General features: G+C 39.3%; 1 protein-coding gene across 4 annotated transcripts in view; it reads left to right on the top strand.

Moving 5' to 3' along the window:
- Positions 1–91: 91 nt before the first annotated feature.
- Positions 92–21905, top strand: part of UBE4B (ubiquitination factor E4B) — a 188161-nt gene continuing 166347 nt past the window's right edge. For 2 of the 4 annotated variants that reach the window (XM_077151361.1, XM_077151362.1), the window contains exon 1: positions 92–837. In XM_077151361.1, coding sequence (XP_077007476.1) covers positions 814–837 — 24 coding nt within the window. In that variant the 5' untranslated portion in view covers positions 92–813. Of the gene's footprint in view, positions 838–8936; positions 9347–21905 lie in introns of those variants that run through there. The other 2 variants (XM_077151364.1, XM_077151358.1) reach the window with 2 other exon arrangements.

The following is a 21905-nucleotide window of genomic DNA, read 5'->3' as shown; positions in this document are numbered from 1 at the left end:
AGGCGAGAGGAAATCGGCGGCGTGACGCTCGCGGCCTATTGGCGGCCACGTCCCGGACCCAGAAGCCCCGCCTCTCTGGCGGGGTCACGTGATCCCTTTCAAAGATGGCCTCCCTGTTGTTTTGATGAATAATACTTGGTGGGGCGAGGGGGCAAGAGTAGGGGTGGAGGGGTAGAAGGATTTACTCTTCCAGTGAGAGGCATCGCGAGTCCTGTCCTCCCCCTCCCCCTGCGCGGGCTCCGGCGCGGAGGCGGGGCGTGGCGGGTCTGCTTTGGGAGGGGAGGGGCTTTCCTCTTCAGTGCTGGGCTCGGTCTGGGCGGCTCTGAGGGTCGCCTTACCTCGGGGCACCTACTCTGCAACCGAACACTTCCCGCCAGGGGCAAAGGATAGGAAGGAGAGCAGGATCTGCCGGAGGAAGCGCAGCTGCCGCACCATCACCACGAAGACGCAGCAAGCTCGTGGCACGAGACAAGCTGGAGACCGAGCTCTCTAGTCTGGGTAACCTGGGAAGCAGAGGGTACTAAGTGGCGCCTTAAGATAACCCTGTAGCAGCAGCAGTCGTGGCCCAGGGAGGCTGCTCAGGGCACAAGCAGCTGTAAGAGGCTCTGGGGCGATTGAAGTGACCGAAACCTAGGCAGTTCAGTGCCTCTCGTGTTCTTATTTTTTTTAACCTCTGACTATGCAATTCTGAAACATCCCCCATTCGGGGGACCAGACAGCCCGATCGACACCGTCCACTCTCCTTTCCTCCCGCCGTGGTCTCGAGAACAGAAGGATTTCTCCCTAAAGCCTTTCACCATTAAGAGGAAAGCGATGGAGGAGCTGAGCGCTGATGAGGTGAGGAGGTTGGGGAATATCTTGGGAGACTAGTTGGCAACTCTTTGGCGCTTTTAACAGGGATGATATTGCGCCAGTGGTGCCTGGCCTTTGGGCCTGGGGAAGGAATGGAGATGACATTTTCGAAGAATAAAATGATTACCTGAGAGGGTCGCCGTTGTAGTCTCCCTTGCCCTCTTTCTACATTCTGAACTCCATTTGCTTCTTTTAGGGTCTAAAAAAGAGGAGAGCGTCTTGAGGTGTTCGTTCTTTTTTCTTCGTGGTGTTCAAGCAAAAGGGCAAGGTTTACATCAGGTTAAATGTGTGCGTATGTGCGCGCACATACCTTACAGCAGGGATTTAAAGAATACTTTTGTATGTGTGTGCATGATGGGTGTATATTTTAAAGGAAGTATCTGAAATTCTAAGTAAATGTGGCCATTTCATTGTGTATGTATAAATATACATTTGCGTTTGAGGGTGGCCTACAGACAGATTCTTTGATAATTAAAATATGTATCATCTCTGCAGTTTAGAGAATTTAGGTAAATTCTAGTAATTTCATAGACCATGCTGACTTCTGGCATACTTCTCTTTAATCCTACCTTTTCCTAGTTCTTGTCCCTTTCACACCTGTGTTTTGCTGTAGCAGAGACTAAACAGGAAGCAGATGGAAGCAAATGACTTTATAAACTACCCCCGTTCTCATTTCTGAAAGGAGTCATATAAATCCGCTTATTGATGTTTTAAAGATTGTTTAATAAGATTGTTCTAAAGACAGTGGCAATTAGAGTACAAGAAATTTCCTGTGATTCTCCTGACTTTTCCCTTCCTTTTTACAAATTGGGAGCTTCCCTTTCAGGACCCCTGCTGGCCTCATCCTCTTCGATAGACCTTATTTCTTCTACTGGTTCATATAAAACTTCCTTACAGTATTATGAAAGTAGCCATGCGTCAGATCAGGTTGGTTGTACTATAACACTTGCATGCTTCAGTTTTAGCTACAGAGTAGTCAGTGTGTTTACTGAGGACTTAAATTCTCCAGGGATAGAGCATGTGAGTTACTGGTCAGGTAAAAGAGGAGGCACATAATTGTGTTGGTTGTGATATCGGCAGTTTGGAAAATCAGGATTGCCTATTCTGTGACTTGGTTTTCCTCAAGCACATCAGGGTTGTAATCTTAAATTAGAAGAATATTGAACCGGTTTTGTTCAGTCAGGTAGTAACTATCAAGAGATACCCTTAGAGGGCACTTTGTTTTATGTAGTTTTTAAAAGTATCCTCTCTTTTCCCCCTTTATTATTAATTTTAATGGGTCATTTCTTTAAAGGCAAAGACTCTGTTTTTTAGTAGTCCTTTTCTTCCAAAATTATATATATTTTTTGATGATCTTCTTTTTATGCTTTCTAGAATTGTCCCTGGTTTTCAGATTTTACATGCTTGAGTTTCATCGCGAAATTTAAGCCAATAAAGCATACAGACCAATTAAATATACTGTATAATCTGAAATAAGTCTCTTGACTTGACCCAGTCCCTGGGGAGGGTGTAACTTTTTGTTACCATATAAGGAACAAATATAGCCTTGTAGAGGAGATATAAGAAACTCAAGGTCAGCAGAATATTAAAATAAATGTGAAAAATTAAATTCACTAATATAAGATCAATATAAAATTGTCTTAAACAAATTAGTTGGCCTAAACACAAAAGGGCAGTTCAATAACAGATACTTTTACTTTCAGCAGAACTTAGAACAAATATTTGGGGAAATTTTTCTTTAGGATTTTTTTAAAATCCGGTTTCTTTAATTCTGGGATTTGGTGAACAGATATCAACAGAAACAGTTTCAAAGCTTTTGCCGTTGCATGGTTACTTTATTAGTGGAAATTTGTTGTGTCACACACAGGCACACTGATTTAGCTAAAAACATACATTTATTTTATTGAATTTTAAACACACTTCAGGGTTAAAATGGGCAAGACAGTGGTCTTTCCCTCTAAATTAGGGAATTAGGCAAAGCAGAATTTCATATTTTTTTTTTTTTTTTTTTTTTTTTTTGGGAGGAAGGGAAGGAAAGACAGAGAAGGAAGGAAGGATGGAAGGAAGGGAAACATCTTTAAACATTTTCTTGTTTTATTATATTTTGTTTGTTTGTTTGTTTTTTACATGGGCTGGGGCCGGGAATCGAACCGGGGTCCTCCGGCACGGCAGGCAAGCACTCCTGCCCGCTGAGCCACCGCGGCCCGCCAGAATTTCATATTTTAACAAAATGAAAATTTAAGAGAAAACGATCTATGAAAAATAAAAGCTGGTATAACGAGATTAGTAGCTTCAGAAAGATCTTCACATTTGGGGCACTTTTTAGTCCCCCACATAGATCACCTTAAATTCTTGTGATCTTTTTTTTCTCTTGTGGTTTATAAGTGGAGTGCTTCTTTAACTTTACTGCTGTGTATTATTTATACAGGATACTACAGTGAGTTCCTGGCTCTAAAGACCAGACATATGACTAAGTTCTTTTTCTTCAGGTACCTACATTCCAAGGCATCATTATTTATGTTACATTCGTCCTATAGCCTACTCATGTGTTGTTTTTCATATACCGAGATGATGCTTTGAGTAGGGTGATGTTCTAAACTGTTTTCAACAGTGGTGATGAGATTATAATGAAATTATTTGTATTTTTTTTTTTTGCTAAATGTTTTTTATGACCTAGTTCATCTGCAAGGTGGCTGGTTGGGATTGAGGGTGTGTCCATGATTTTAGTAGAGTGTTCACAGTGTTTCCTCCCTGCTCCCCATGTGGAGTGTGGAGATTAAATTTGTAACCTTAGACTTCTTAGCTGTGTTCTGTAAGTGAAAAGGAACTGACAGTTATTAGCAGCCTTCAGAGTCTACTCTGTACCAGGCACTTTAAGCCATTGTCTCATTTGATAAAACAGTTCAGTAAGCAGGTATTGTTTTCTTTATTTTACAGGCGAGAAAACTGAGATTTGGTAATCTGAGTTAAATAATTTGCTAAAGCTGAGATAAGTAGTGTGTCCATAGTCATCTAGTTTAGAAGTGGCAGAGTTGGAATTCAAACCCAGGTCTCCTGACTCTAAAGCTCTTTTTACTACATTTTACTGCTTAACAATTGACCATAAATTCACCATAGTTTCAGTATAAATATCTTCCTCATGTATTTACTCATTCTGCTTCATTTGCATGGTTTTTCTGTAGACATGTTGTGTTTTGTGACTACATTCATGATGTGATCAGGTTTATTGACTTTTTGGTACTGATTCTCATTCCTTTCCCATTCCCTCCAATTGTTCATTCAACAAGCATTTTTAAAGCAGCTCCCCAGCCATGTGTTAGCTAGTTTAGGGGAAGGACAATCCTTTTTCTTATATAAATTATAATTCAATTGGGGGAGATACTATAGTGTGCTATGTGCTGTTGTGGAGACACTAAGAGAGGCACCTAGAACGGACACTTGGTTGGACAGCATCTTGGTGAAGACTTTCAAGAATAAGGGATACTTGGGCTGAGTAGTCGTTGCCAGGTAAAGGGCCCTTGGAATTGTCTGTGAGACCATGGGGAGCTCAGGTACTGGTAGGAAACAGAGTGACCAGAGCATAGGATTTGCTTTGGGGAGTGGGGACAGTTGAGGCAGGTTCCAGGTTTTGAAGGGCTTTCAGAGATGGTTAAACGTTTGAACTTTCTCTGTAAGGTTGTAAGAGGCGTTGGAGGGATTTTCTGGGATTAGAAGGTGGTTTGGAAGGAAATGGCTGCAGGCTGTGAGACAAGCTAGGAGGCTGCTAGTGCTACCTAGGAGCAAGGTGGTAGAGTCCCAATTAAGACCATGGCACTGGGAATGGAAGGGCACAGGTAGACACCAGAAATACTGGGGATTTAAGTTCACCAGTTCTCATGACTGGTTTGATGTGAAGGAAATGAGGAAAGGAGAAAGGGAGATGGCTCCTTGGTTTCTAGCTTGGGAGAAGGATGGATTGGGAGTGGGATAAGGAGTGCCAGACAAGGACCAGATTTTGTAAAAAGTTTATGAGCTTAGTTATGGACCAAAGAAAGATGAGTCAACGTGGACCCTCACCCTGGGTGTTTTGCTCTAACACCGCCACCCCTTTGACCTTTTCTTTCTTTTTAACAGGTCTCTGGACTAAGCTCATTGTACTGACACCCATCCCCCCACCTTTCCAGGCCACTCTGCCACTCCTTTTGTTCACTCTAGAAAGGAGACAGAGGATGAAGAGAATGTTATCAGCCACATTTATTAAGCCCTTAATAGGTGCTAAGCAGTTAATTTGCTTTCAGATATGAAAATCAAGGCTAAGGGAAGTTAAGTAACCTGGCAAAAGGCATACCACCAGGAAATGGTAGAATCTGGATCCGAATCTGGAGATTTCTTAATCCTTTTTCTAAACCACCTCCAAAACAGAAATAACCTGAGCAAGTTGTAACATTTACAGTGTTCTTTTTGTCCTTTTGAGCTGGGGAATGGAAGCCCTGGACTTGTCATCTCCAGTTGTTATTGTTGAGAGAGAGGCTCATCAAATAATTTTTTTACTCTTGTGGCAGAAAAAGGCCAGGGAACTTCTGATGAGGACCTTTGCTCTGCACAGGGAACATTTTCTAGTAAGGTGCTTGTAGTATATCTAGGTGGGGATGTCTTCCTGTAATAGTTCATTTAGTGACATTTACTGTTAACTTGCTGTGTATCAGACCCTAATTCTAGTGGAGGAGACATGATAAATAAAGATATACACATAGATGTTATTTAATGATAAAGATTGTGAAAAATGATAGAGTAGGCTAAAGGGATAGAGGTTAACGGGGATATGTGGGGTATAAGCGATTTTTAGGAGGTGGCTTTGGAATAGAGGTAGCCAGCCATGGAGCCATCTGGGGGAAAAATGTCCCCAGTTACGGGGAACTGCAAGTGCCAAGGTCCTTGAGGTGGTGGGAGCTTTCTTGCCTTGTGCCGGGAACAGAATAGAGCCTGATAAGCAGCAGGAGAGAAAGTCATTCATTCTTTCAGAAAATATTCACTGAGTGCTTGAAACTATGTTTCAGTCAATTCTGAGATGCCCAGATTTTTTCTGTACATTTTAACATCTTTGAAATTGGGATGCTTCATATAATGTGTGTTGTAATCACTTTGGCCAGGTGGCAGCATAGCACTTTTGTCATTTCCTGTTTATGTGTGAACCTGGTTATACCTGTTCATGTTATTGCCCCTTCAGTTCAGTGCTGCGCATGTTAGATTTAGTTGTCCTTTAAAATGCCTTCAAATAATTACACTTTGATACAGCATTGAAAGCAAATATTGCTTTGTGTGCTGAGATGAATGTAAACAGCTGTGGGGTATAAATTTGATATTAGTAAAGAAAATATTTGTTGGAGGAATAGCTACAATTGCAGATTTTATTGCACAGCAACAACCAAGTGTGTTAGGGGGCTTTAAAGATAAGAGTCCGTTAAGTCTGTGATGCTGTGGCACATTTTGTAAGCAAACATGCAGTAAGAAGACTTGCTTTTCACACCCAGGCAGTGTACTTGAAGGTCAGAAACACTCCACATATCTCAGAAAGAAATCTCAAAAGCAATGAGAGGCTGTGTAATGAATTCCTGCTCTGTCTCCATCTATTGTAAAGGCATTTTGTCGTGATTTAATGGGCAGTATGTTTTCTTTCTTGGAGATGCAAGAATAATGATGTGGGTTACCATCAGTGACATCTTATAAATATTATGTTTGGTAATATTCTCTAGGCCATGAGAATATGTATACCAATGAGGAAAACAGAAAGGAACCCCTATGGGGCTCATAGTCTCATTTTTGTTTTAAAAGACTTATTCTGGCTGTTGTAAAGAGAATAAATGGATAAAGGCAGATGAAGGCAGAGAGAAAGGTTAGGAGACCATTGCAGGAGTCCCTGTCAGAGATGATGTGGGGCTGCCCACCTGGATGGGTGGTGGAGAAGGTGAGGAAGGGTCAGATACTGGATGGCCAGATATTTTTGGGTAGAGCCAGTAGGATTGGGTGAGGAGTTGGACGCGGGGTGTGAGAGGGAGAACAGAGTCAAGGACTGATGGATGAGTCAGGAACTTGTTGGGTGGACCGTTGTAGCAGATAGATGTGAAATGGCAGCTGTTTAGACCAGCTAGGTGTTTTTTTTCCCTCTAAATAGAAGTCTGGGTAGGAGGCTGGGGCTGGTATGGCAGCTCTATGCTCGTTGGGGCGCAAGCGCTGCACTACTTTTCTTAACATATGGCTTCCATCTTTTGGTCCATTTATGTCTGCATTCTAGCCAGACGCAAGAAAGCGGGAGGGAAAGGGATGCTGCTTTTCTTTAACGGCCTGCCTTGGAAGTACACATATCACCTCTATTCACCTCCCCTTAGCCAGAACCTAGCCACGTGGCCACGGCTACCTTCCATAAAGGTCAGGAAATAGCGCCTTTACTGGATGGCCTGGTGTTCAGCTAAAAGTTTACTCATGTTTGAGGGGAGAAAAGCCTATGCCTTTCTCTCCAAACCCTTCTTCCCACACCTAATATAGAATTTGCATGTTCCCAAAGGAGACAACCGCAAATCAAATTCAGAGTCCAGGATCTCTGGGTGATGTACAACCCTCTCCATCAGGTCTGAATGAAGCTCCTCATAGTCCAGGAACCTTTGGATTAAAATACAAATTATCTGCTCCCTCCTCCCCCTCTGTATACTTTGATGGAGTAGGATAGGATAATGGAAATTAAAAACTCCTACTTGGAAAAGGAAAGGGTGTGGAGATTCGGCCCTCTCCCTGGGGCATGGCCATTGTCAGCTCCTGCCTGCCAAGTTGTGACAGCTCCCTGCTTTGGCAGCATTATAAGTTCCTGCCTAGTACCTTTGATTCTACTCTCTTGTTCCATGCCCTCTGTGGCCTCTGGCTTTACCCTCTAGGTAGTTTTTCCTTTTCTGTTTTCCTCTGGGGCAAGGGCTGAAGTAGACATTGGTGTATAGTCCTGAATAGTTTCTTTAGGTTGCTTCTAGCTAGATGCTGAATGAGTTGGCTTTTTCAGCCCTACTTCACCCCAATTCACCACATTCCGAGTACACTTTGATTGTAGACCATGGCCGGCCCTTATATGACTCTGTATTCCCTTTTATCTCTGCATGCAAATCAGCAAGCTGTAGTTTGAGTCTGTCTCATTCTTGTGGGTACTTCTTGCTTAAAATGGCAAGAAGCCAGTAGGCACCCAAATTCTGAATTGTCCAATCAGTTCCCCTGGAATTCTCCTAGAGTTATAGGCCATAGTGGCATGCAGCCTTTTTTCTAAGGGGTCCCAGACTTTGCCAAATATTTTCTTGTGGACTGACAAGAGTCATAAGCTTCCAATTCTGCAATAACTGTGCCTTTGCTGACTCTTAAGCCAATGCCACATATTTATATTTTATTAAGTTGATTCATTTCCAGGTTCCAAATTCTATAGATTATTTAGGGAATTGGTTTGGCTGCTGCAGCAGAGAGATCCAAAATAATGGCTTAAACAAGACAGAAAATTCTTGTTTTCTCTTAAGTAAAAGTCAGGACATGTGGTTGAGAACTGGTTTATTAGCTTTTCTATTACTAGGGTGCCAGACTCATTCTGTTTTGTGCTCTGTCATCCTTAATATGAGGCATTTAGCTTGCAGACCGAGAAGGTTGCTCCAGCTGCTGCCAGCACATCTGCATTCCAGAAGGGGGAGGGGAAGGGCTTGCTTCTATCCCTTAAGCCATGATCAAAAAGTTTCACATATCATTGCTTACATCTCCTTGACCAGAACATAGTCACGTGGCCACACTCAGATGCAAGTGTGACTGAACTCATATTAGGAGGCACTATTATAGTGGTACCAAGATTTTTTAGCCTAAGCAGCTAGAAAAATGGAGTTTTCATTTACTGAGATGGGGAAAACTGAAAGAGAAGATTTGGAGGGAGAAATTAAGTTGCCCGTTACAAATGTGTTAAGCCGACCTTGTCTTGTATTTATCCAAGTGGAGATGTCAAGTAGATCATGGGATAGAGGGGCTTGCAGTTGAGGGGAGAATTCAGGATTGGAGATACAAAGTGAGAGTTGTCAGTATATTTAAAGTCATGGCCATGGAAAGATTATTACGGAGGGAACGTAAATAGCAAAGAGGTCAGAGGACTGAGCCTCCAGCCACTCAGTGTTCAGAGGTCAGGAGATATGATTCAGCATAGGAGGCTGAGAAGAAACAGCCACTGAGGTGGGAGGAAAATCAGGAAAGGAGGGGGTGTTAGCACCCAGGAGAAGGAAATGTTCCCTGGTAGAGGGGAGGAGTCAACTTCGTCAAATGCTGACAAAGGAAGTTAAAGGTGAACCAAGGAATATCTGTGGAATTTGGCAAAATAGAGGTCCTTGGTAACCTTGGAGGTCATCTGTGAGACCACCAGCTGATTGGAAGAAGTTCAGGAGAGATGGGAGGAGAGAGTAGATGGCAGACTCCGGTAGATGCAGACTCCAGACTGAGGATTCATCGGTTACAGGTGGTGGAAGCCATGGGCTTAAGAACAGATTTTGGGAGGCTGTGGTTCTCAATTTTATTTTTTATGACTCTGTATTATAATTGTTAATTCTTTTGTTTATTCAGTAAATATTTATTCAGTGTTTACTTGGTTCTTGTCACTTCCTGGAGATAGTAAGTAAAGATGTAAAGTAGATTTGTACGGTCCTAGCAGACTGTTTCAGGCCTGGAGAGTCCTAACTAAAAGTTTTGAACCATGAACTGGGGAATATTGAATCAAATTCGGTTTGCTTTTAGAGTTGGTTTTTTTTTTTTAACTGAGTGACAAATATGTATATGGTAAAAGATCTGAATATTTTTAATTCCATTTGTTTAATTTCAAGAAATATGTGGGTTTTTTTTTTTTGGTTTGTTTGTTTTGTTTTATTTTCTCTCTCTTTCGGTTTGGTACTGGGGATACACATGTGAAGTGCCGTCTTCAATCTGAATAAGATTTGCCTGGTCTTTACCTTCAGCAAGTTCATTCTCCAGTATAGGGAGAAGGGAACACAACTAGCTAGATTCTAGCGCTAAAGAGATGTTTAAATACAGGGAGCACAGCTCAGGAGAGTTCGTTCTGACTGGGGAAATCTGGAAAGGGTTCTGGGAGGAGTTAAGTTAATTTTTGAAGATGGTTGGAGTCTTAGCATTTAGTACAGTCTCTGGTGGTGGTGAATGGTTATGTCTTACTTAGGACAAACTCTAGTATATTTATTTTGAAATTGAATATAAAAATGTGAGATTCATTGAGGAAAGACAGAAGGTGATGAAAAATCACTGATACTGGTGCGTGCTTGCTGATCTGAAAGGTTCTGAAATGCAATTTTTCAGGTATGGCCAAAATGGGTAACTCCCAAATCTCCTAACTTCCAAGTATCCTTGGCAGCAGCCACCGGAGGAGGAGGAGGAGTTGGGGAGAATAGGAGGGACAGTAAAGATTCTTTATTATGATTCCTTCTCCTATCCCAGTACTGAGTATACTGCATTGGAATTGTCTTTCTAACTTGGTGTATCTCCCAGTGTCTTGTTCAGTGCTTTTTACTCAGCTCTTGGGGCGGGGGAGTAGGCCCACAAGAAATATTTGTTTCATCCCTGAATGTATACAACGTGTCTCTTTGTGACTCCTAATTCTTGTGTGATAATAGGCCTGTGCAGTTGTAACCTTAAGTTGCATTTGTAACATTAAGGTAGGCACTTGATGAAAGAAACCTTGTTGTCAGAGTTGTAATTCTGAGTCAGATATTCCTGGGTTTTATTTGAAACAGCTAACCACCTGGCCTTGGGTAAATTACTTAACCTTTCTGAGCCTCAGTTTCCTCATTGTAAAATGGGCCCTGTTCTTCAGATTAATTACACTAATATGTTAAAGTGCCTTAGGCAGTGCCTTGGCAGAGTGGATTCTTAAGTAAGATTGACCTGTATGTAAGTAGAATTTTAGTTGGTGCCCATATGACGTCTCAAAAGCCCTTTGACTGTGACTATGCTAAGGGCCCAGTGTCACCTCTTACTGGCTAAAGTGCAAATAAGCCCTGCTTTGTCGGGAAGGCTCGGTTAGAACACTCTCTCCTGTGCCTTATACTTCCTAAAATCCCCTCTCGCCCACTCAGGGGCCATGCTTTGTATTAAACCACATTCCCTATCCCTTGTCAGGCCTCCTCTGCCCTTTGTATTAAAGGTGGCCTGAACACTTTGAGGAGGTAAAGACTAAACGAGGAGGTTTGGGTGGGAAGAAATTAGTCCAAAAGGGAGCTGAGGAACCCAGAAGAAACATGCTGCATCTCAAAACTAAAAAATATTACTTGAGGTGTCTTGCTCTGCTCAAGTCAGATGACTTATTTTGTCTTCATTCCCAGTGGGGGAAAACCTCTGGATTGGATGTGCTGTGTTAACTGCACATGAGCTACCATATCTTTACCATTTTTTCCATTTCTTTGAAGACAATATTGAAGTTGAGAAAAGAGGCAGTTTTAGGGTCTCAGTATTAAGTGTTTGACTTGCCTGACTAGTGACTTTCTAACTAAACATTATAAAATGTATTCAGTGCCCATTGTTTCTTTGTTCTCTATCAATGTTTGGTGTACATCCAAGATGTCTAATAACATCAAGGTAATTTAATTAGTTAGATTTTTTTCACTGGATGAGGTAGCACTTTGCTTTTATGGACTTTTCCTGGAGCTGAAGCTCCTAGGATTTCCACAAAGCAAGTAATAGTGTGCAGCGCTTAAGTCAGGGGCCTTGTCAGATCTGTATCTGTAATTGCACCAGAGCTGGCTTTGTGGACATGGGACTGAGCCTCCAGGAGGGCCCCAGGCTTGGGTTAATGCTCTGATGTTGCTGTCTTGAAATTCATAATCAATTTTGAATGATGGGTCCTACATTTTCATGATGCATGGACTTCAGAAATTTCGTAGCTAGTCCTGCTTGTCACTGTGCAGCTGGGTAGATGTCTGGGGTAGCATTTGCCTAGATCCTGAGATTGTAGAAAACTACATGGCAGCTCACAAAAGGGGGATGGTCAAGTTTTTTAATTTTTTTTTTTTTTTTTTAACATGGGAAAAATACCCACTGGGAATCGAACCCGGGTCCTCTGGCATGGCAGGCAAGCAGTCTTGCCTGCTGAGCCACCATTGCCCACCCTGGGATGGTCAAGTTTTGATGGAAAAAGTGTTAGTATGTTTCTAACTATGATGCCACCTCATTAATAGAATTTCTTGAAAATTTTAAGTTTCTATTCAAACATTATATTGAATCTTTGGATAACTCATTTAACTCTCCCCAATTTCTTTTTTTTCTGGTGGTGGAGAATTAATTACAAATAAGAGATTCATTTTTTAAAAATCAAGATTTTGGATACATAGGCGCTTCCATGTTTTGCTTTTCATGTTGTACATCTTGTTTCTCAAATCTTGGTAAAACATCTTTTGTATTTTACCAAGGACAGTGTATATTTTGCTCATGTCTATATAGTATAAACATTTGTTTTCTGAAGTATGAATTTTCCCCAAAAGTATTGTGTTTTAAGCTATAAATCATAGATTGGTCTAAAAAAATCATTTAAAAAGGTGTCCAAAGGCTAGTTTCCTGTAGTTTTACATCTGTAAACACTTAATTCCCATAGTATTATATCTATTAATACCAACTGTGTGCTGGCCAATTAGGTGTTATGTTTAACCAAAAATAGTCATGGGCGGATTACCTATTTAAAAACACTAAAGTTTCAGAAACTTTGAACTTTAAAAACTTAAAAAACAATAAAATTCATTTAATGTTAAAGATGGAAAAAAATGTGTACATATTGGTGTCCCAGTGGGGTAAACTGTTTGAGATGGAAATGAAAATTAGTTGGAAAAATTAAAAAATAATTTGTACTTTAAGTGATCTTTATAATCTACTCGCTAGAATTTTTTATGTGTGATTTGATTAACTCACAAAATCATCATGTTTAGAGTATTGAGAGATTTGTATGTCTGGACAAAAGTCGGCAATAAAATTAAAAAAAAAATTTATTAATAAAACCAATCAACATACAATATGAAATTCTTTTTTTCATCACATGGTTGTATATTCATCATCATTATCATTTCTTAGAACATTTGCATCAATTCAGAAAAAGAAATAAAAAGAAAACAGAAAAAAAAATTTGTACATACCATACCCCTTACCCCTCCCTTTCATTGATCACTAACATTTCAATCTACTAAATTTATTTTAGCATTTGTTCCCCTATTATTTATTTATTTTTAATCCATGCATTTTACTCATCTGTCCATAATGTAGATAAAAGAAGCATCAGACACAAGGTTTTCACAATCACACAGTCACAGGCAATAAAATTTTTTTGAGGCAGGATGAGAGAAAAAATTTAAAATACTAAAAAGCAAAAAAAGAAATCTTTTTTTCCTTTTACGACTTTAATCCTAAACCTACATGGAGAGAAAAGTATAGCCTCTCTGAACTTATTTTAAACATTAGGTATGTAAAATAGATTGTTGGGTGACTGATAAGATTTTTGTTTCAGGACTGCTAGATATTATAATGTGTCAGCATATATACATTTGTGTCTTACTCATGATAAATACAGAGTAGGCATCTAGTCCATCTTCGAGGGTGTTTCATCAGAAGTCTACCACGTTTCGTTTTCTTCAAGGATAACTTGAGGTAGATGGGAAAGATGTTTTTACCTTGTACAAATGTCGTTGTGCTGATTTCTGGTCTTGGGAAATATGAATACAATTGTCTTTGGGCTTGAGATATTGTGATTAAAATGGCTTGTGAGTGGGAGAATTTTAGTGACTACCAAATGGAAAAAATGCCTATAAAAGTGTCTTACCAGGCACTTCATCTTTTTTTGATGTAAATGTGTACAAATAACAAAGGATGTCTAGCCAAACCAGAATGAGATAGTCAGTCATGTGAAAATGTTGGCATTCCTGATTTTAAAAAGGACCTGATCCAGAGAAAACCTCTCCAAGAATATCAGCTAGTTCCATCCCCTCATCCTATATTGTTGACATCCCTGTTCAACATAAAAAATTAGAGTGGGTATAGCTCATATACCCCTAAGGACTAGAGAAGAATCAAAGGAGAAGGAGGAGTTATAACAGAGAAGTTGGAATTTATTTAACAAATGCGTATGACAACTGAATCATTATATTGATGTTTCTGCTTAGTCTCCAGTTGTCTGGGAGCAGCTAGAAGGAAAAACCTGAAATTGTGGAACTGTGACCCATAACACACTCTGAAATCTGTTCTGTAACAACTTGTTTACAGTGTACATTGAAATTTTTATTGCTTTTTTGAATATATATTTCACAAAAAATGTTAAAAAAAAAAAAAGGGAGTCCTAGTGGCACTGGTTGAAGGATGATGCTTAACATGTAGGAGGAATTTACACAGGGATGATCTGGGTTTGAAATGCTATACTAGGAAGGAAACATACCCATACCAAGAATTTGATGGGCATGGAGTGACCAGAAATCAGTATAAGTTTTTTTCTCTTTGCAAGAGCCACTTTCTGTGAACTGCTGTGTAGATCTGTTAGAGTTTTGGCTTTCAGTACTTAGCATGAATGTGGCCTAGTGTAGAATGTTGGCAGAAGTTAGATAAAAAGTATATCCGTACCCCTCAGAAATTTATACTTTGGCTTCAGAAATAATTATTGGGTGGATCCATTCTTAGACCTCTTTCTAAATAGCTGGGTTTTACAATCATTACATTTTTTTAGTACTGTCTTTTTCACTTGGGGCTTCTAAGTTAACAGAATCAGTTGTATGGAACAGGTATATGAAGATGCTGATTCCCAGTCTCCTCTAGGTTTGTCCTGTGTGTTTCACCCAGTGGGATCAAAGATGAAAAAGGAAACCACAACCATCTATTTCTCTCACTTGGAATGTTTTTAGTGAGGACATAAAGTTGCAGCTGCAAGAACAATTTTTTAGAAACAGGATATGGTTAAAATTACCCTATTCTCAGGATGTTTCTCTGCTCTGTAATGTTTGGCACATTTTAGCTTTGGATCCTTGTCATTTTTCTTGCTGCTAATTTTGCAGTTAGCTACCAGTGTGAGATACTTTTTGGTACCTGTGCTACATGTTCATGTTATTTGGACTAAACAGACCTTAAGCCAAAGGAAAATAGTATCAGAGCCTAAAAGGAGGATTTAGAGAGCAAGAGGATAGAGAAAACTTGTAGTCTGAAATTATGAAAAAAATTAGTGACTCCGCTGTGTGCTAGGTGGACACCTCATTTGTTCAACAGATATTTGTCAAGTGCCTTCCAGAGGTCAGACCTGTTATAGATACTGGGAAGGTAGCAGTGAACAAGTTTAGACCAAGTCCCTGCTCCCTTGGAGCTTATATTTTACAAGGAGAGATTAAACTATAAACTGATAAACTGATACTTAGGTAGTACATTATATTGTATTTATTTTGGACCACAGTCATGCAAGGTAAGTGATATTATCCCCTTATTATAAATGGGGAAACTGAGGCTCAGAGAGGTAACTTTTCTAGGAATGGGCGCAGCTTGGATTGCGACGCAGATCTAGCCACACCACAGTGCATGGGAGAAGACTGTGATGATGGAAAAGGGATTGCTTCACTCACCCCTGGCGCTTGGCTCCTTATTTCACTTTCAAGTGGAATGCTTTTTTTTTTTTTTAAACTTTTTTATTGTGTGAAACAATATATATACAAAGCGAAGAAAGTAAAAAGCAATAGTTTTCAAAGCACTCTTCAACAAGTAGTTATGGGACAGATACCAGAGTTTATCATAGGCTATCATACCATCTTCTCAGATTTTTCCTCTAGCTGCTCCAGAATATAGGATGCTAGGCTTAAATATTTTTTTATCATCATGATCGACTTTTTTGTGAAAAATAACATATATACAAAAAAGCAATAAATTTGAAAGCACAGCACAACAATTAGCTGTAGAACAGATTTCAGAGTTTGGTATGGGTTACAATTCTACAATTTTAGGTTTTTACTTCTAGCTGCTCAGAGATACTAGAGACTAAAAGAAATATCAATTTAATGATTCAGCAATCATATTCGTTTGTTAAACTGTACCTTTTCTACATTACTCCACCATCACCGTTGATCTTTCTATCCTATCAAGTGGAATGGCTTTTTTAAAAAAAATTTCTCTAATATCAGAAGTTGATGAAGGGTTGAGAATAGGTCTTAATTATTATAAGATATTTGTTATTCTGATATGATATATTTTAAGTGACATGGCTGACTTAGAATACTTTTGGTAATCGAGAAGGCCTTATGCCTTTGGGTTTTGGCTTCACCATCTGGCGTGTGGTCAGACATACTTAACATTTTTTACACTAATTATCAGATGCAAAAAATATTGAAGATAATTTTTTATTAAAGTTTTTAAGACTTTTTGTAATTAAAAAATTATATAATCATTGCCTGAGATTGAAGAATTAAAGGGCCATGACTTTTTTTTTCTGCCCTAAGAAAATATAGTTTACAGTCTGTTTCTCATGACAATAGAGCCATTTTTTTTTTGTCACGGGACAGACTTCTGGGAAGATAGGCTGGTGTGAAGGTGTGGTTGTTCCATCAGCTCATGGTAAAGCAGCAAAGATTATAGTTATTCAAAAGATGACTAGTTTGAAACTGGTATCATTTGCTATAAGTGCTTGAACTTTGCCTTTGTAAGAATTTTGTGCTTTATTCTTGAGAAATTTATTCAATTGAAAAAGTCTTCCTGGAGGAAGTCAGATAACTTTCCTGTTTGCATTCCTTCTTCAGGGAAGGGAAGCATGGTGGCAACTGAGGGTGTGCAGATAAGAAAGGGGTTACCTGCACAGAGACTGAAAGTATGTCTGTCAGATGTAGCGTGACCATGGAACAGATTATCCAAACCAATTATATTGTAATATAATTATAATATATTATAGGAGTAAACTTGGAGCTGGGACACGTTAGATAAAAGCTCTAGAAGTTTTAGGGCTTAAACAGTGATTTAGGGATGTACGTGGGCATGATGTCTTTTGCAGAAGAAATGTGTTAGAGAAATCAGGCTTCTTGTAAGTTTTGCAAAAACATTTTTTGAGTTGGATAAATATTTGGAAAATGAAGCTGAAAATGACTGGAACTGCAGTTGCAGAGGTGACAGTGCTGTTCTACCTTCATTCTTTCCAGGCTGCCTTGTTTAACTCCGTAACACTTCTCTATTGATTGGAGGGCTTGATCTTCTTCTTGTTGGTGTGGGCAGTGGAGTCAGGCTTGTTGAGCTGTTAAATTTATATGTGTTAAAATTTGTGGTGCCCAGTACAAGAATGGGACCAATTTCTTTTCTTCTCTTCTCACTACTAGAGAAAAGATTAGATTAGTTTACATTACAGAAGTAATATTGAGAATTAGTATAGAGAACATTAAAAAAAAAAGTAAGTGGACTTTGTTTCAGTGTTTTATGAGGCAAAAATAAAAATAGGAAACAAAAGAGAGAAGCAAAATCTTTGTTTAGAATCTCACCATCCAAGGGTACTCATAGCTTACATTTTGGTGTCTTTTCTTCCATTATTTTTTTCTAGGTTAGGGTCATCCCCTCCAACCAGATTTTCTAACATGATTTTTTTCCAGAATCACAGATTTTTAGAACCTGAAAAGATTTTAGAAATCATCTGAACCTTTCCTTTTCATTTAAGATATATATATTTTTTCTGATTATAAATTTGGTAATATAAATTCTGTAAGATTCATTGTAGAAGACTTCCAAAATAAAGAATAAAAGGAAAAACGAGAATTATGTCTAATGCCATAATCCAGAGATAACTGTTGTTAATTCTTTGGTGTATTCTCTTCCATTTGTCTCTGTTTCTTACTTCTATGTCTCTGTTCTACCTGGAGCCCTCTCTCCCCCAGTATTACTAGCTTTTTGTCTTTTAAGAGTCTGCCGAGGTATCATCTTCTCTGGGAAGTCTTCCCTCTGACACCTCTCATTCCTGTTGCCCCCAGACCTCAGTTTGGGTGTCACTCAGATCTCTGCATTTATCACTTTGTATGAGAGCCATTTGCTTTTTTTTTATTGCTATATGGCAGGAGTCACATTTCATTCTCTTTCCATGTAATATCCTGTTATTACAGCACCATTTGTTGAATTTTTGTTTGTTTGCTTGTTTGTTTTGGGAAGTGCATGGGCCGGGAATTGAACCCAATTCTCCCACATGGCAAGAGAGAACCATCAGTTTTTGTGGCCATTTCCTCTACTAGGTTGACAGCAGAGACTGTCACATTTATTTTACTTCCCAAAGCAAGCCCATTTATCTCAGTGCCTGAAACATAGAGACATGGTAAAAGTTATTTGAAGCAATGAATAAATAATTAGGATCATACTGTATGTAGTTTTATTTCTTGCTTTTTCAGTTCACATTACATTATAAGCATTTCATTCATTACTTGCAAATTAAAAATGTCATTTTTAACAGCTACAGATTTTGTGTAAGTATACCATAAATTATTAGTCTTTCCCCAAATGTAGGAAATTCAGGTCTTGCCAGTCCTTTTTACTATTATACATGCTTTTGTAATAAATCTTTGTCCAATTTTCTGATGATCTCCCTGTTTTCTAGAAGCAGAATTATTAGGTCAGAGGGTGCGATCATTTTTAAGACTTCTACAATATTGCTGAATTACTTTCCAGAGAGTGGGGGAGAGGGAGTAGTTTGGTACGGTGGGGGGGGGGGGGGGGGTAATGAAGAGCTGGCACTTTTCTGTGTCACCTCTTTGTAATCTCATCATTTTCTCAAGATCCAGAGATGCCGGTGCAGCATGTTTGTTGGAGCACCATTTGGGTTTAGGTTAGGATTAGTATGAGAGATAGGCAATGAGGAGAAATAAAGAAAACAATTGGAAGGAAACTGTAATGTAAATGGGCACAGATGCCAGTGTGCTGTTTTTTTTTTTTGTATGACTGTTTTTGGTCTTTCATTTGTCATGATGTGCTCCAGGTTTGCCTTTGCTTAAAAACCACTTTTGTTTTTTTGGCATGCTAGTAATAGTAATAATAATAGCTAACATGTGCAGTGCTTAAGCACCTTACATGGGTGATTTTGTTTAACCCTATGAAGTAGGGTATGGTTACTATTCTCGTTTTATATGTAGATGAGGAAAGTGATACCTAGGGAAGTTAAACCACTCGCTCAGCGTCAAACATCTTTTTCATGGGCTGAGTCTGGTCCACCCCATGCATTGTCTAGTGCTCCTAAAGACCATCCTCCCTGTCTTGGGTCTCTGCTATCCAATCGAGAGGAGTCACTAATGGTATATTAGCAAATAGAAATCTTAAGCAGCCCACAGTTACCTAGGCAGACACTTCCTTCCAGGGCTAGAAGTAACCCTCTGCATGACTTGTCTTCTCAGAAGGGATGGAAGGCATCAGGCACTTCCTAGCTGACCCTCCCATCCCCCAGCATGTCTATGCTTGTTCTTATTATTGCCTTCTCTCTGTTTTCAGGAGATGAAGTTTGCCTCTTCCTAACAGAAGTAGTAGAAGAAGAGAAATATTTACTGAGTATCAAGCACTGTTCTCGGGGCTTGCTTTTTACCAGGTGGCATGTAAGCTCATGGTGTCTGTGTTGAATCCTCTCCTGCAGTGCCTGGCTTTCCTAGTTAATCTTTCCAGTCTTCTTTCTTTCCTTCTCCGTTTGATTCAGAAAGTCTTCAGTTCACTCCTGTTGTAAAAACAACAAAATGCCACCTTTGGCCCTGCATTACCCTCTGGCTGTCACTTTATCCCTTTTCTCCTCGCTCACAGACTAGATTCCCCCCCCCCTCCAGATAAAGGAGGATGATGTTTATTCATTTTTTCAAGTATAACCTTTTTTTTTTTCTAAATTAGAAAAGATGTAGGTTTACAAAAAAATCATGTGGAAAATAAAAGGGGGTAAGGATATATGAGAACTCAGACTAAAGTCTCCAAGAGTAGATCTCTTAGCCCCGCTCAAGGATCGAACCTCCTTCCCAACACACACACATTTTTGGAGGCTTTTTCTTTCTTCCCTCCACTCAGACTGCCCTTGCTAAGGTCACCAGTGACTTACTGAGTGTCATATCCCCCTGGTATTTTTCACTAACTGTTCTTTGGCCTTTGACTCTGGTGACTTCTTTTTTTGCAAGTCTCTTCCTTCGCATACTGTGGGCACACTGCTTTTTCTTGGTTCCTTTTTCACGTTTCTGTCTCCATCACAGATTGCCCCTTCCCTGCATACATAAACAATGATGTTCCTCAGGATTTGGTTCCTGATTCTCGACTCCTACCCTACTCTCAAGGTGTATTAGATGAATGAATGAGTGAGTACCCTGTTCTTGAGCCTTCATTTATTTTCCACATATTTATTTGGTACCTCCTGTGGTGTCTGCTTAGTTTTAAGGTGCTTGGGATCTAGATGTGAACCAGATAGTAAAGTTATGCCCTCTTGGAACCTAGAGTTTTCTACCTTGTTTATACTGACAACTTCCAGATCCCCTTGCCAGAGCCTCTTCCTGCCTGAGATCTGGGCTCAGATCTCTAGCTGCCTCGCCAGGCAGGCTGGGAGAGCACGTGTCCACTCAACCTGCTATGCACATCTACAGAGCTTTCGGGGGTTTACTGAAGGTCTCTAAGACAAATTGCAGCTCAGTACTTATTAAGAGTTCTGTTGAGAGCAAGTTTTAGGTGATTTTTTTTTTAACTTTTAATTGAAGCACTGCAAATTACAAATTTCCCAATATTAAAATCAAAAGCCTTTAAAAACAACAATATAAATGACTATTCTACAGGGAAGGTAGGAAGCAACGTTGAGGTCAAATATAATCCTCTTTCACTCCCAGTTTTAGCAGAAAAACTATTTATATTTGGATGTGACTCCATAAGTCAAATTCTTTTTTATTATTATGTTTAACAGCTTTATTGAGGTATATTCAAGAAACAAAATCCTGCATTTATTTAAAGTACACAAGTTTAATAAATTTTGATATATATATATATCTGTGAAACTCCATCACTACAATCAAGATGATAAATGTACCCATCACTGATTTTATTTTTATTTTTAATGCAATTTTATTGAGGTGTATTCACACACCATACAGTCCATCCAAGGTATACAGTCAGTGGCCCACATGGTTGTGAATTCATCAAACACAATAATTTTAGAGCTAATTTTATTTTTTAAATTACAAAAGCTGTGCAAGCCTGTTGATAAAAAATATATATATAAGCAATTAGAAAGTGAAGACATTTCTCTCCACTGTCCCTTGGGGTAATCTTTTAAAATTAAAATCTGATCACCTTTCTTCCTTTTCTCAAATAGCTTTAATTTCTTCAGTTGCCTTTGAGTACAGACAAAAATCTGAAGGCTTGGTCTGGGGCTTTACCCACCTTTCCAGCTTTCTCTGGCAGAGTTCTTTTTAACCTCCCATGCTGGCAGGCATAAGTCAAATTCTTAAGGCATAGCTCTCAGGAGCACGTTTTTGTGGAGGATTGAGTGAAGGATATGCAGCTTATCCATTCCCTGAAAGAGTGTTTTTTTAATGTCTTTTGGGTCAAGAACCTTTTTGAAAATCTATGGAAATCAAGGACACAGCCTTCGTGAATTCCAATTTTAAACCCCTGTTCCAGGTACTCTAAAATCTATCCTTAAATCAAGGCATACCAGTGCAGGTGCTTCCTGGACTTCCTCATTTGGTCACCCTAAGGTTACTTTCTTGAAATTGCCTTTTGACAATTAAGCATCTGTCTATATTGAAGAACGTCATCATGTGCAGCTATACCTGCCTTAGATGAACTACTCTCACTCTTGGCTTTCTCTTACTTTTTCTACTATCATTTTACTTCTGTCCTAATTTCCTCATCTATTTGATTTTAACTTAATTTGATTAAGTTAAATTAAATTACAAATCCATTGTATGTGTTTTTTGTTAATCACTATAAAGCTCCTTAGAACAAGAAAATGGTCATGGTAAGTAAAATAAATATTTGCTGCCTATAGGGCATTTCTGTTTGGGTTTTCCCTCAGGTGCCTCCTACTCAGTAGTCTAATC

Source organism: Tamandua tetradactyla, chromosome 2, assembly GCF_023851605.1.
Source record: "Tamandua tetradactyla isolate mTamTet1 chromosome 2, mTamTet1.pri, whole genome shotgun sequence".
Lineage (NCBI taxonomy): Eukaryota > Metazoa > Chordata > Mammalia > Pilosa > Myrmecophagidae > Tamandua > Tamandua tetradactyla.
Note: the sequence above shows the minus strand (reverse complement) of the source record. Positions and strands in the feature narration are given on the sequence as shown.